This window comes from Pongo abelii, chromosome 4 (assembly GCF_028885655.2).
Source record: "Pongo abelii isolate AG06213 chromosome 4, NHGRI_mPonAbe1-v2.0_pri, whole genome shotgun sequence".
NCBI lineage: Eukaryota > Metazoa > Chordata > Mammalia > Primates > Hominidae > Pongo > Pongo abelii.
In genome coordinates this window covers 42,146,332-42,161,391 of record NC_071989.2, presented here as the reverse complement: position 1 = coordinate 42,161,391, position 15,060 = coordinate 42,146,332, and the positions used below count along the sequence as shown (strand labels likewise).

The 15,060-nt window shown below is 40.5% G+C and overlaps 1 protein-coding gene across 1 annotated transcript in view; it reads left to right on the top strand.

Annotated features, from left to right (window-relative positions):
* Nucleotides 1-1,475: 1,475 nt before the first annotated feature.
* OXCT1 (3-oxoacid CoA-transferase 1) overlaps nucleotides 1,476-15,060 on the top strand; it is a gene marked incomplete at its 5' end in the record, with an annotated part of 139,601 nt that continues 126,016 nt past the window's right edge. The window contains 3 exon segments of the mRNA NM_001133195.1: nucleotides 1,476-1,715; nucleotides 8,944-9,052; nucleotides 10,291-10,381. Of these exon segments, the coding sequence (NP_001126667.1) occupies nucleotides 1,638-1,715; nucleotides 8,944-9,052; nucleotides 10,291-10,381 (278 nt within the window).

Here is a 15,060-nt window from a genome sequence, read left to right as displayed (position 1 = left end):
TGTGCCCTGTGGAAGGGCAAAAGTGGAAAAGCAGACTCAATTGGAATGGGCAAAAGTGGAAAAGCAGACTCAATTGGAATGCTAGTTTTTTTCACATTGTGTAAGTTAAAGGTACAACAGCTGCTATATGCTAAATTATCACTAGTTATGGGACTTTAGTTATAGTACTTGAATTTCCCCCCAATCCAACTTCTTAAAATGTGTTGAAATATCAACCAGTAATAAGTTAATTTCTCCAGTGTAATTGAATAGTCTAACTTGGTATCTTACTCCTTAACTGATTTTGACTAAAATTATAATATTTACAGGAAAAAAAAGGTCAGAGTTAAAAGAATACCATGAAAGGGCAAATGCTTTTATGGACAAACTTTGAACTGGATCTTGACTGTTCATTACCTTACTGTATTTGATGAGGAAGCTAAGATCTCATTTAATTTTTGTGTGCCTTGCTTTGGTTCAAAACTAACATCACATTCTCAGAACTTGGTCAGGCCTTAATCAAATAAAATGCTATTGAGCTTCCACTTGGTCTTTCCACTCTGCTAAGTGCAAAGACTGTTCTGGAGAAATCAGTCTTGGCTCATGTCCTCAAGCAGTTGGTCAAAAGACAAGGCTTGGAGAATATGTACGTGCCATGTCAATGAACTGCTACAATGGAATAAACTTATAATACTGCCTAACATTTTTTGACTCCTCATAATAAGGCCATAAACTTTGCATGAATTAACTCATAGAAACGTTATGACGTTGTATTATAAGCAATCCTAATTTGCAGATGAGGACACTGAGGCTTAGGGAAGTTATCTAACTTGCCTAAGGTTAAAGCAATATACTAATTTTATGGTTGCATCTTTAGTAATCTCTGGGGTTGCTGGGACTCCAGTGTGAGAAAGAGCCTGAAATTCGCAAACTTGGATGATGGGGAAGAAAAGGTGTGCTAAACTCGGGTCACAGAGGTCCAGTCTTAATCTTGTTCCTCTGCAAGCCTTGTTGCTCATACCTCTTGACCGACAGTTCGAAGCAGGTGCTCACAACAAACTTACTCTATGTAAGCCAAGGCCAGGTGTGGGGAGCAGGGGCTGAGAAATGTTAGAAACGTGAACGCAGTCCAGGCGGGAGAAGAGAAGGGGGCCTCGAGGGGTGCCCCTATGCAACCCACACACGCGCCAGGCACTGACTTGGAAAAGCAACAAGCTTGGCGGGAGATCCTCCCGCGGCCCGAGGGCCCTGAACCCTAGGCTAAGACTCATCCACCACCTAGTGAGAGGCGGCCACCAGCGCCCCATCGAAGCTAAAGGGCCAACAGAGGGGCTGCAGCGGCAAGTGCGTGCCAACACATCTGCACACGCCCAGACACCTGCGGCGCTGAGAGGAAATTCCCCGCGATCCGCCCCTGCTGCGCAGAGCGTCTTCTCCCCGCCGGGGCCCCGCCCAGCCTCACTTCTTTTAAAAGCAGCAGCCAGCAGCGCGCCCGTGGCGTGCGCCTCGAAAGGCCGGGAGGACGTCATCGACGCGCTGTCGAGCCTCCAGCCCGCCCCGTTTTCCTTCGCAGTGACTCGGCGGCGCCCGGGACAGCGCGCACCGACGCTCAAACGCGCGCTCCAGCCCGCAGCCGCCTCCTGCCTCACCGCCCGAAGATGGCGGCTCTCAAACTCCTCTCCTCCGGGCTTCGGCTCTGCGCCTCTGCCCGCGGATCTGGGGGAACCTGGTACAAGGTAAAGTGCGGGATAAGAGGAAGGCCATGGGCAGGAAAAACGTGGACCAAACCCTGAGTAGTGCCTACGTTTTCTCCTCTGCCCCTACCCTCTCTCTCCAGCCTGGGATCTGGCATCCGTGGCGCGGTGCCCTGGTCACGGACACGCCGCGACGCGTTCCTGGCCTCGCCGGCCCCTCGGATGACCGCCTTTGCTTGGTTCTGCAGTCGCTTCCCTGATGGATCGAGACGCGGTAAAGAAGCGCGCGGAGAGGCTGAGAAGGGGCGGGAGGACTCCTGGCAGCGCTCCCGATCCTTTTGGCCCTCGCCGGCGTCCCTCCTGGCACCCGCCCTTGGAAAGGGACTCTGAGGGTCTGAACGGTGGGAGGAGGGCGCCAGTGTATGGAGGTTTAGGAGTGAGGCAACAGCGGATAGGTTTGCGCCTCCGATGTTGGATCTCTGGGCAGAGGAACCTCTAGAGGCCCAGAACCGGAGGCTGGGTTAGCCATGGCTTTGCTCGAGTTCACCGGGGCTGGATGCCGGGTGCGGCGGGTGTGGAATGCCGCTCCCATCCTCTCCTCCCTATTTGGCTCTGCTGCCCCGCAGACTGGAGCGCTCGCCAGGGCGTCTTGCCGGCCAAGCTGGGAAACCATCCGAGGTGTGTCCCTGGCTCGCGCCTGGGCTGCAGGGGCGGACAAACCTTTCTCTCGAGGTCCCTCGTATCCGGGTTAGGGGCTTTCGGTTTTCAGAGCCCTTTGAAATCCTTTTTGTGCCCCACTGCCAACTCTCCACCGAATGGTATGTGGAGGCATTCCCACCGTGGACTGACTTGTGGTTTTGCCCTATGCACTGTCCTCGCTTGTAAGCCCACCCCTGTCTGGAGCCCTAGGAGCGAATTACAGGACCAGGAGGGTGGCTTTATTCCCGCCGTCTCAATCGCGGGAGCCTCTTCCTTGGTATTCAATAATAGGTCTGAGCTTGACAGCGTGCCATGCACACGATGCTTACTCCTGAAGCGTGCCTGCCTGGCCCCATTGCTGTTTCCTGCATCCAGTCCCTGACCGCTGAGAATACAGAGGAGCCACTGAGCTCCTTCGGTAGGTGCTAGGGAATGATTCAGAACCGGACCATTTTACTCTTAAATGCCTCTTAGGAAGCATTTTTATAACTGCAGATAGACTTGGATATATAAAGCATTATTAAAAGGGAACTTGACCTTCAGTGAGATTGCAGCGGTGCTGAAGCTAATGCAAACCAGAGCACAGCGATACCCTTGGGCCGAGGTCAAGAACGTTCCTTCTTTTGACAGTTACTTATTTGCCCAACTGTAATTTACTCACTTCAAGTCTTTTCCATCTTGAGTATGTCATTAAACCATTTCCGAAGCTCAGCAAACCTCTTCTTAGAGGGACGAGATGCAAATAAGGGGTTCTGCTATATCTCATTAAAAGTTCATACAGAGTTCAAACTTAGCCCTGTCAGGCTTGATTATCATAGGTCTAACTCCTGCCTTCCACTATTCCCCTAGCTTGTGGCTCTTAGTGCCCTTATTGTTTAGCACTTTAAATCCTCACCTGCTGCTTCTGTTGAACTGTACCGCTTATCTACTTGTTTAACTTTTCAGATGTGTATATTGTCTCCTCAACCAGATGACAGTTCCCCGATGGCAGAGACCATATTTGTGCCTTACACTTAGTCTCCCTCAACAAACACACTACTCTGCATAAATGAGCTATTCTACACATGTTTAACGTACGGATGAGAGAACCCTCCAGGCAAACAGAAACCATGAGTTTTTCCACTAAACATAACTAACAGCTGAAATGAGATAGTTATTTTCTTAAATGTTTAAAGTTTTTATGATGGGCAAGCCCAGTGTCTCTCAGACCTGAGAGTGCATCAGCATTACCTGGAGGTTTTCTAAAACAGATTGCTGTACCCACCCGCAGAATTTCTAATTTAATAGGTCCTGGGTGGGGCCCTAAATTTTGCATCGATAAGTTCCAGGTGCTGTTGATGCTGCTGGTCTGGGGACTGACTGCCCCTTTCAGAGTTATTTGGCATGGACTTGGGCGAAAATAGACTATTGAAAGGTATCTTCTTTTCTTCATTATTACTGCGGAGCAGTGGGGAGCATTTAATACTATTTTCACTATAGAAAATTATTAGTGGGGAAAAGATTATAAGAGTACCACTAACACTTTACCCACCATTCATCCTTGACACTGTCTTTTCCGAAATCTCATTCCAACCTCAGACTCTCCTGAGCTGCAGTTCTTCTGGTGCAACTGGTGAACTTCACTTGGATGTCAGTTGGTGCTTAAAACTCTTTCTGATCCAAAGCAAACTAGCCATAAAGTGGCTTTCCCATTCCTTGTTTTGTTCTTCTTTCACTGTGCTTAACAGCACCAGTATCCATCCATTATATAAGCTGGAAATCCTGGAACCATCTTCTCTTCTCCTTGCTGCACTTCCAATTGATCACCAAGTGTCATATGTGTGCCTCTTTCTGAAATGTTCCTCAGTGCTGTCCCTGGCATTTTTTCTCAGCAACTGTTTCTTCCTTATAGCTCCCCAATTAAATACTATGATTGTGTTTAAAATTTTGTAATTATTTAATGACTACTATCTTTGCTAGTTTGTAAGTTTCATTATAGCAGGGACTATGTCTGTGTTTTATTTTTAATATTTTAACTTTGTAGCCCCAGTATTTTGTATAGTTGGTACAAATGGGTGAAGGAAAGAAATAATGAGTTTCCAACCACTTTCTTAATTCAGGCTTCCTTTGAGTTGTGACATCTGTTTCAAAAGCTTTGCTGTCCCTTCCTCATTGAATGATCAAGTCACAAATCACCACTAAAGAACTTCTCATGTAACCAAATACTACCTGTTCCCCCAAAACCTATGGAAATAGAAAAATTGAAAAGAAAAGAAAAAAGAAACTCTGCAGTGTGGTCTGTAAGGCTTTTTACAAACTGCCTCAGTCTGCTTCTCCAGCCTGATCTTCATGAACCTCTCTTCGTGAGACCTGATCCCGCATGTCTGTAACCACACAGCCTTTTCATATCGCTGAACTCTTACTCATGTGGCTCCCCTGTTTGGAATCACTGTCCTGACAAGTATTTAACACCTGGCAAACTCTGGTTTTCTAGTCCACCAGGTAGAATGAATTACTCCTTCATTTGTGCTGCTTCGGAGCACTGAATATCCCTCCTGCATTGGAGAAGAACATGTATGTTCCCTCAATAACAATGCACACCACTGCTGTAGAGAATTGCCTAGTGTTGTAACTCTCTGTGAGCTCCTTGGGATTTATTCTTGTCACATGTGCATAATTGGCAGTGTTTAGTTCAAGGTGAAAATTCTACCTTTGGTAGACACTGGTCCACTTCTGGACAGCTGAAGTGTTTTCACACACATCGCTACCTCTTGGCAGTGATGCCATGCTCTGCAGGTCTGTGAGTGTATCCACTCACATATTACTGCCTTTTCCTTATAACGTATCTCTTTACTTCTCTCCATATAAAGACACTTTTGTTTCTCAAACTCTGATACTTACTTGGACAATATCAGCTGTTCCTTGTCATTTATTTAACTGTAAGTTGACAAAATAAATATCACCTCATGTTAAAGTAATCTTAAAGCTAAGACCTATGTATTTTTGAAAACCTTCAACAAAGATCACCTGGGTTAATTTGCTACAGTACGAATTGTGTTTAAAAACATTCTTTGTAAAATCAGTGGAGTGTGTGTATAGGGTAGAGTGAGGTGGTTAAAAATTAAAACTAAACTCCAATAAATGACAATTTGGTCTTACTGCCCTGGTAGAGAATAAAGAAAAGTTTGCATTTTCCAAAGGAAGCTAACATCCTGAGTATCTTCTATAGTCCAGGCACAGGGCTCCTGTATATAACATCAGAATATGTTATATATATACATAACCTCAGAAAGGGAAACTGTGGATAAGCGGGGGGGGGGGGGTCTACTGTACATATAAAAACACCATGTATGCCATAAATATATACATTTATTACCTGCATAAATATATACTTTATATACAATTAAAATTAAAACTAAACTCCAATAAATGACAAGTTGATCTTACTGCCCTAGTGGAGAATGAAGAAAAGTTTGCATTTTCCAAAGGAAGCTAGTATCCCCTGGGTGTCTTCTATAGTCCTGCAGCAGGGCTTCTGTATATAACATCATTTGATCCTTACTACATTCCTAGAAAACAATTATCATCTTTTTGTAAACTTAAAATACCCTCTCCCCCCATGAAAAAGAGATGCAGTGGTTAAGTAATTTTCCTAGATTCATACAACTGTGGCAGAATTGGAATTTGAAGCAAGGGTATTTTTTGATCCCAAGAGCATGATCTATTATGCCACACTATCTCCTAAACTACATGTTAGGGTTTCTTAGGATAGAATCTGTTGTAGTACAAGTTGACCTCTTAGTAAATAGATATCAAATATCAACAAATATTGTTAACTGAATATATGAATAATGAAAAAAATGAGTACCTGCAGGTTCTTCATTGTCTTGAGCCCTTCTCAGATTACCTGGAAAACATCTTCACTTTATGCTTTTAACTTTTGATTATCTGGGTAAACATATCTTCTCTAAAATACTTTTGAGGTATATTTTTTTGCAGAGAGTGTGGCAAGCTCTTTGGTAATTTCTAACTGTAGTGAAAACTATCAGATGAAACAACAAAATAGAATTCTTGACAAGCCTATGGTTATATGCTTTTATTTGTGGGCAGGGGAGAGGTGGTGATGGTTAATGGGTACCAAAAAATAGAAAGAATGAATAAGACCTACTGTTTGATAGCACAATAGGGTGACTATAGTCAATAACAACTTAATTGTACATTTAAAAATAACTTCAAGTGTATTTGGATTGTAACTCAAAGGATAAATCCTTGAGGGAATGGATACCTGAATCTAAAAAGCCTCTATAGGTATATAGGGGAAATGAGTTTTCTTCCAACTTCCTCTCTATGTGGGATTTGTGTTTCTCAGCATATTGAAATAGTTAGGGTGATCTTATCACACAGACTGTTGAGCTGTGGATGAACCCTTTAATTTTCTTCCCCTTCCAGCTATAAGGGCCTGACTCTTCACTTTTGGGTGGAGATAATGACAGAAGAGTAATACAGGAAGAAATAGAACACTCACAAAGATTTGTTTTACATCAATAAACGAGAAGTGGAGTATGAGAGGTTTCAAAAAACATGGAGAGAAGCATATTGTAGTAGAAAGGCCCTGAGGTAGAAGGCCAAATAAAACCTTGGATCTGATCTTGCTTTAACACAGTTTTGGGTAAATTACAAGATCCTTCTAAGCTTCAAAAATTTGACCTGTAAAATGAATTGGTTGGATTAGATATCTGCATTTTTTAAGTGTCTCTAGGAGATATCCTCAACTTTATCTTACGATCCTTCTGTTGGCCTGTTTATTCAGGCTATCACACTTGTGATTTCCAATATGTTAAAAAAATATATGTTTAAAACAGAAGCAGATGAATACTTGCTACTTGAGGATAGTAAAGAGGGAAAACTCTTTGTGGGTCAAGCCCTTTCTATCTCTGCCTAGACTTATTTCTCAGGGTTTGAGCAGTGTGCTGGCTTATTTTTAGAGGAAGAAAAGAATGATAGACATTTATGCTGTCACCTTGACCACTTCAGGTTGTGTCTGTCTGGGAGACTGTTAGGCAGTGGATGTGAGCCCATAACTGGCATGTTAAGGTGGCAGTATACCAGGATTCAGATGTTATTCTTTCTGTTTAGGCTGACTGTATAGTGAGAATAGAGGAGAGGTGATATTGAGTATGAATGATTGCTACAGAATCTGCTTTCTTGTTTTCTTTTGTGCATAGTGTGGATGAAGTAGAGGAAAGGGAAAAGTTTACAACTGATTGCTCATGAATATTCACTAGGTGACTCATTTGGGACCAAATAGTACACTGCGGTAAGGCTAGACTTACCTTCCTTGTAGATAATGGTTTGTTCCTTTTATGTAGCCTCCATAAACCTTAAGCCCCATACGAGGATGAGTTGTTTTGTAAGGTGTTCTTGTCCCTCTAGGAGGCATTCTTTGACATTTAATATTGAACCTGGGGCCCAACTCTGTAGGTATGTGTTTTGTTTATATTGGCTTTAATTTCTTAGAGAGCAGTGCTCATGTCTTAATACTTAACTATGTTGGAATAAATAGTACAGGACTTGGCACATGGTAGGTTTACAGTAAATACTTGTTGATTAATGGAAGATTGGGTTACCAGAAACTGATGCTTGATGACACCATTGCTATGAATTTGAATTCCAGTATATGGACTTTTCTTTCTACTTTCATTCTTTTGGATGGCCACAAATGATGGAGTTAGAACTTTCCCTTATGTAATAGAAGACATCTGTTACAAGGGGACTTCAGTGATAATCTGTGGATAAAATATCCATCCTACTTTTAAGTATGAGTCACTTAAAGCTCCAGGCTTTTAAACAGAGGGATAGTATCCCAGACAGAAAGGTGAAATGGTGGTTATGGAGGCTGGCGGTGAGGGGTTTGGTGAGATGTTGGTCAAAGGATACATAATTTTATTTAGGAGGAGTAGGTTCAAGAGATCTGTTGAACACCATGGCGACTATGGTTAATAATATATTGTCTACTAGAAAATTGCTTTACCACAAAAAAGTGTGTGCATTTATAAATAGCTTGATTTAGCTGTTCAACGATGTATATAGTATCCTCCCTTATCCGAGGGGAATATGTTCCAAAACCCCAGTGGATGCCTGACCTGTGTTAGTACCAAACCCTATATAAGTTGTTTTTCCTACATATGTGTATCATTCGTTTTAATTTACAAATTAGACTATGAGACATTGGTCACAATAACTAATAATAGAACAGTTATAACAATATACTGTAATAAAAGTTATAAGAATGCATTCTCTCTCTCAAATCTTATTGTACCGTACTTACCTGGGGTGACAGACCTCAGAAAGGGAACCTGTGGATAAGGGGGGTCTACTATACATATAAAAACACCATGTATGCCATAAATATATACATGTATTACCTGTATAAATGTATACATTATATACAGTTATTACCTGGCAATTAAAAACGTGTATATATAAAGGAGATAATGAAATTATCATTTGTCTATCAATTGAATAAATTGCTACACACACAAAGAAAGCTGTATCTCCAAATGATTATCAATTTTTTTTTTTAATATTTCAGGGATGTGTTTGTTCCTTTTCCACCAGTGCTCATCGCCATACCAAGTTTTATACAGATCCAGTAGAAGCTGTAAAAGACATCCCTGATGGTGCCACGGTTTTGGTTGGTGGTGAGTACTAACACTGTTTTCATATTATGGTAATGTCCTTATGTTTTTAAATGAAGCAGGCAAATCACAATGACAAAGATGTATAAAAATGATAATTATTTTATTATGCATTATTTATTGTACATATTATGGTATCATCTATTTTATTAGTGTCTCCTTCCTACAAGTTTAGCAAGGTTTAGCATTTAATATTTTACTTTCTCTGTGTGTGTGTGTGTGTGTGCATGTGTATTTGTGTGTTTCTGTTTTGAAAAACTGAAGCTTCAAAGTAGTCATGTTTTATTAATAGCTTTGAAAAAAATCCCTAGATCCCAATTTTTTAACTTAAAATGTTTGCATTAATCTCATAAGCTTACACCTTCAGAGACCCCGTAGACATGTATTGACCTCCCCCACTGCCAATTCTATTGCTGCTTCTTGTTTGGAATCTCAAGAGGGAGTTTCACTTTGTCGCCCAGGCTGGAGTGCAGTGGTGCGATCTCAGTTTACTGCAACCTCTGCCTCTCGGGTTCAAGCGATTCTCCTGCCTTAGCCTCTCAAGTAGCTGGGATTACAGGCACGCGCCATCACTCCTGGCTAATTTTTGTATTTTTAGTATAGACGGGGTTTCACCATGTTGGCCAGTCTGGTTTCAAACTCCTGACCTCTAGTGATCTGCCCACCTTGGCCTCCCAAAGCGCTGGGATTACAGGCATGAGCCACCCGCACCCAACTTGCTGCCTGCTTCTGATAAATAATATCAAGGATTATTTTTAGGATTGATCCCCACTTATTCAAGTAAGTCATTGAATGTTCATTTTAAACCCAATACAATTTGAGTAATCATGGAAAATATAAAGAAATGACAGTTTTGGGCTTAGGCTTCCAACTATGCAAAATCTACTCAGACATATAAACATTCTTGAAAAAGTTATAGAAAAACTGATTTACAAAGCAGGAAAACAATAGATGTATAGTTAAGTGCAAACTGAGCAATGAGTAGCCATATAAACTGGTTGCACTTGGCCTTATACTTGTGGTTCAAAGACTGGGTGGTGATATGTGATATAATGGTGCAAAACATTTGGATACAGCTATATGACCATTTACTTAGCTGCTGAGATATATCTGTGTATTTTGCTTAGTAGATCTAATAATGTGCTTTGTTTTCTTTCCCTCTTAAAAACAATAACACACACTTCTCTGAAAGAACATTGTTACCCCCTTTACAGATTGTTTATTGTTTGGGCTTAATATAGGTTTTGGGCTATGTGGAATTCCAGAGAATCTTATAGATGCTTTACTGAAAACTGGAGTAAAAGGACTAACTGCAGTCAGCAACAATGCAGGGTAAGTGTGCATTTTAAAAACAATTGGCTGGAGAGAAATGCCAATTCTCAATATTTAAACAGAGTTTATCAATGAAATGAAGTTTTCTCCTATTCACATGAGCAATATGTCCAAGCATCAAAATCTAGTGTTTAACAAGGTCAAGAGGGGTGGTTACATTTATCCAAATGTTTTTGGTACCATCCTTCATAAGTAAAGCAGACTTGCTTCATCTAGTATAAAGATATAAATTAAGACTTTATATCTTAATGTGATGTGCTTTTATTTTTCTAAACTTAAAATATATTGAAGTTAGAATATATATCTTCAAATTAAGTCTTGTATTTTAAAATTTAAAGGTATTATGTTATTTATTAGATCATTTATAAAGCAAGGTGGGCATCAATTTGAAATCTGTTTAAAGCCCTTTCTTTTAGCAGTGCCATCATTCTAGATCATAAATAAAGGGATACTATTAATCACAAAAACATGGCTGGTCTTGGAAGGTGGATATGCAGCCAGCACTTAAGATAATAGGATTGCATATTACGGTGGTCAGAAACAAGCCATCATTTTAATAATGGCATGCACATTAAGGTACATTTAGCTATGTTAGGAAAAGCCATATTTTTATTTTTACAAAATGGTAAGTCATCAGCTCTCAACAATTAAAGACTTCAAGGATTTTATGTTTTTAATCACCCAGTTGGCATTTTAGCCGATTATAAATGCAGTTTAGAATAAATAGTGTAGGTTATTTAGGAAATAAAACTGATGCTACTTTTGTGCTCATTTTTCCTTTTGTGAGTCTGTTTCCTTCTGGGAGACTGTCCCCCTTCTTTCCTGTCTATCCACATCTCTCAGGATTAGACTTAAGTTATATGTCCTCAAAGTATCCTTATCCAATTACAGAAACTTTTCTAGTCTTTATTGATCTTGCCCTTTTTGAGTTCCTTTAGAGACTTTTAGCCTTTCTTTGTATGCTGAATTTTACTTATCTTTGACATATATATTACATGACCAATCTCCTTTATTTACAGTAGTTATGTATTCCCTACTGTCCTGAGCCTGTAAGTCTGAGTCTCAGAGTTACTGTGTGTTGGAGGGGAATGGAATTGTAGAAATCATCTGTCCCTTGTTTAACTGACTTTTCAGATCATCTGAAAATAGAGAAGTGACTTGTTTATGACAACTTGATAACTCTTAAACATATCTTATGCCCTTTAATTTGACTTGATTATACATACTTTTGATTATCAGCACTTTCAGTTTTCCAGATAGCTTTATGCTTAGATACTGCAGATCAGTATAAGATTCTTGATGCAGAATAGATGCTGTTATGTCAAAGGCTAAGAAATCTGATTATACATATGTACCTACACCTATAATTACTTGTGTGTGTGTGCATATATATACTACTATACTAGTCAGGTATAATAGTTTTTTGAGAGCCCAATGGTCAGTCTATCACTCTAAAATGTCTGGTTCTGTACCAATGACTTTGAACCTCAAGATAAAGGCAGTGACCTCTCTGCTGTGCCCTTGTTCTTTGTTGAGGAAGCTGCAGCTCTGAAGGAGTTAATAATCAGATGTAGGCCATGAACTGATTATGGGCATTCCCTAGGATTTAGTTATTTTTTCTGGGAAGGGCTAACCAATTCCTGGGATGTATACTTGAACGTCTGTGCTCAGCTCATGAAAGATTTCATTTGTCTCATGTAACTACAGAAGTCCTCCCTTATTCGAGGGGGATGTGTTCTGAAATCATGGCTAATACTCAACCCAATTGCTGTCACTGGGAATGTATTTCTGTTTGTCTTCCACCCACAAATTTAATGTCTTTTCCATCTTAACTAAGCTCTTATTATGCTCTGTGGCTATAACTTTTGCAGTTTGAGATATGACAGCAAAACTAGCACATATTTTTCTCTTTCTTTGAAATTTAATGGATAAAAGATTCATTCTTACTTAGATCTTTCACTTAAAGGAAGCACTTTACGGCCTCTTTCTGGCATATCCAAGTTGCCTGCACCACTACTGTTGTGCTTTGGGGCCATTATTAAGTAAGATAAGGACTACTTGAACATAAGCACAGCAAATACTTCAGCAATCTGTCTGATTACCATCGTGGCTACTAAGTGAAGAACAGGAGAGTAGTATATACAGTGTAGATATGCTGGACAAAGGGGGGATTCACATCCCAGGCAGGATGGAGTAGGATGATGATAGCTCATCACGTTACTCAGAATGGTGCACAACTTACAACTTATGAATTTTATATGTCTGGAATTTTCCATTTAATATTTGTGGACTGCAGTTGACTGGGTAATTGAAGCCACAGAAAATGAAACTGCAGATTGGGCGCGAGGGGAAATTACTGTATGTCATAAATTAGCATTATATTTAAATGAAGCATTTTGTTTTTGGTACTCTTGATATATTAAATATAATTATCTAATCCAGATTTAAGTATGTCTAAAATGAAAAGTAAACAAAAGAAATACAACTTGGTAAGTAATCCCAACTTTATTTTTATTTATCTTACCTTGGCAAGAATTGCCAATTAATGAGATTTCAGAAAATCAGCAAATTAAATTTCAGATTCAGAACATGAAAATATTTCCAGAACATTGTCTCCGATGCAGTATCTTTTTGCTTTATAATAATGTGTCTCATTAGTGAATTCTTGGCCTTAGACTTTTTCTAGTCACCAAAATGTTTGAAACCCAGGTTTGTTGTGATGCAGGAAAAAGATCATATCTCTCTTTAGTATGCTAAAAAATGTTGGCTATTAAAGGAAAGCACCAATCTTTTTGAAGGTCTTATCAGCATTGTCTTTAGTATTAAAGAGCTATAAGATGGTTTAATATACATGTCTCTGTTAGAAATGATATATTCCCCATTTGCAAAAGATCACTTCTATTTTTCTTTATCTTGTAAGCCTTTATAGGTAAGGGACTTGTCTTACTAATTTTATATCATCAATGTCTGATAATAGGTAAGATATACACTTGCCAAATTTGGGTTGTAAAGTATGTGGCAAGAAACACTCTCATTGTAAGCTGACAGCATTTTCAAGACCTGAAGAACTAGTCAGGTAGTGCACGTGGGGCTAGTGTCTTATGCACTGCTTGATTGCTATGCCAGGATACTAGTCTAAAAACAAAGCAAAGCCCATATAAACAATGATTCTCAGAGCTAACATAAATGAATAAAGAGATGTGATCTCCAAATAGAGCCAACTTAAAATGGGTATTGGGTTGAAAAGCCAAAGAGATCCAGAAGAGAGTAGTTAGAAAAATTCCCAAGTCAATCAATGTCGAACTATATTCTGGCTTTACTATTGGCCTGTAGGAGTTTCAGATATTTAAAACTACAGAAAGTAAAATGGATCATATCTACCTTCATGAATTATTTCATTACAACTTTATTAGTCTGGGCTCCAGAGGATATCAAACGTAATTGAATTTTCTGAGTAGTTGAGGAGTTTACCAAAGGGAGCCTTTTCAGTGGAATGGTCAGGGCTGAGGGAAAAATGAGTAATAAAGAACCCTGGAGTTTGTATTGGAAGGGTGCTGTTAACAGCCCCAGGTCTGAAGGAGTGAAGGGAGGGAGCTGTTACTAGGACCTGGAAAAAAGCTTTATGGAGGGGGTTATCCAACAGGCTGTAACTTCTCAGGGAGAGAGCCAGAGGAATAGAAATCCCAACATTTTCCCCTCACCCACATCCTCTTGATGGTGCCTCCCACTGGGTGAACCCAGTCAGAGTGGCTGAACCCGATCAGAAGCCAGAGGGCAAGCGGACCCCTCAATTTAGTCTACAGGGCAGCCATCTGAGGTCCAGAGCAGGCTGGAGGTTGGAGAATGGATACAGAGGGACAAACAGTAGGTATCCAGTGTAATGACTTGGAGGTTTTCACTATTATTAGAGAAGAGCCAGTGAGGAGGTGGACAGTGGAATTGAGCAATAAATCAATTTAACAAGTGTTCAGCTTAGAAAGCAATAGTGAATAAAACAGACCAAGATTTCTGCTTCATGGACCAAATGCTCTAGTGGGGGAGAGGTGGACTATAATAGTAACATAACAAATAAGTAAACTTTCCAATATGTTAAGTTATATGTACCTTGGAAAAGGAAAAAAAAAAGTAATGGGAAATGGGAGTGTGAAAGTGGAGGGGCAGGTTTTAATATTAAATTGGGTGATCAGGATGGGACTCACTGAGGTGACGTATGACCAGAGACTTGAAGGAAGTGAGGGAGTGAGCCATGCAGATGTCTGAAAGAAGAGTTTGAGACAGGGGAAGTCCAGTGCAAAGGCACCAGGTGGGATATGTGGGTATGTTGGAGGGATGGTGAGGCCAGGAGAGGAAGAGAAGTGAGCCAAAAGGAGAATGGGTGGAGTGAGGTTGGGGACATCAAAGGGCATCTGATCACATGGGACCTTGCAGGCCACTCTGGAGACCTTTGATTTTACTCTGAATGAAAGTACCATCACAAGGGTGTGAGCAAGAGCAGTGATATGTTCTGACTTACATTTTATATGGCTTGCTTTGGCTGCCATGTTGTGAGGGAGCGGAAGCAGGGAGGGTTTGCAGCACCCTGGCAAGATAGTGCAGAGTACCAAGGAGAGAGTGAGAAATGGCCAGATTCTGAAGGCGGAAACAGGATTTCCTGATAGATTCAATGTGGAGTTTGTGAG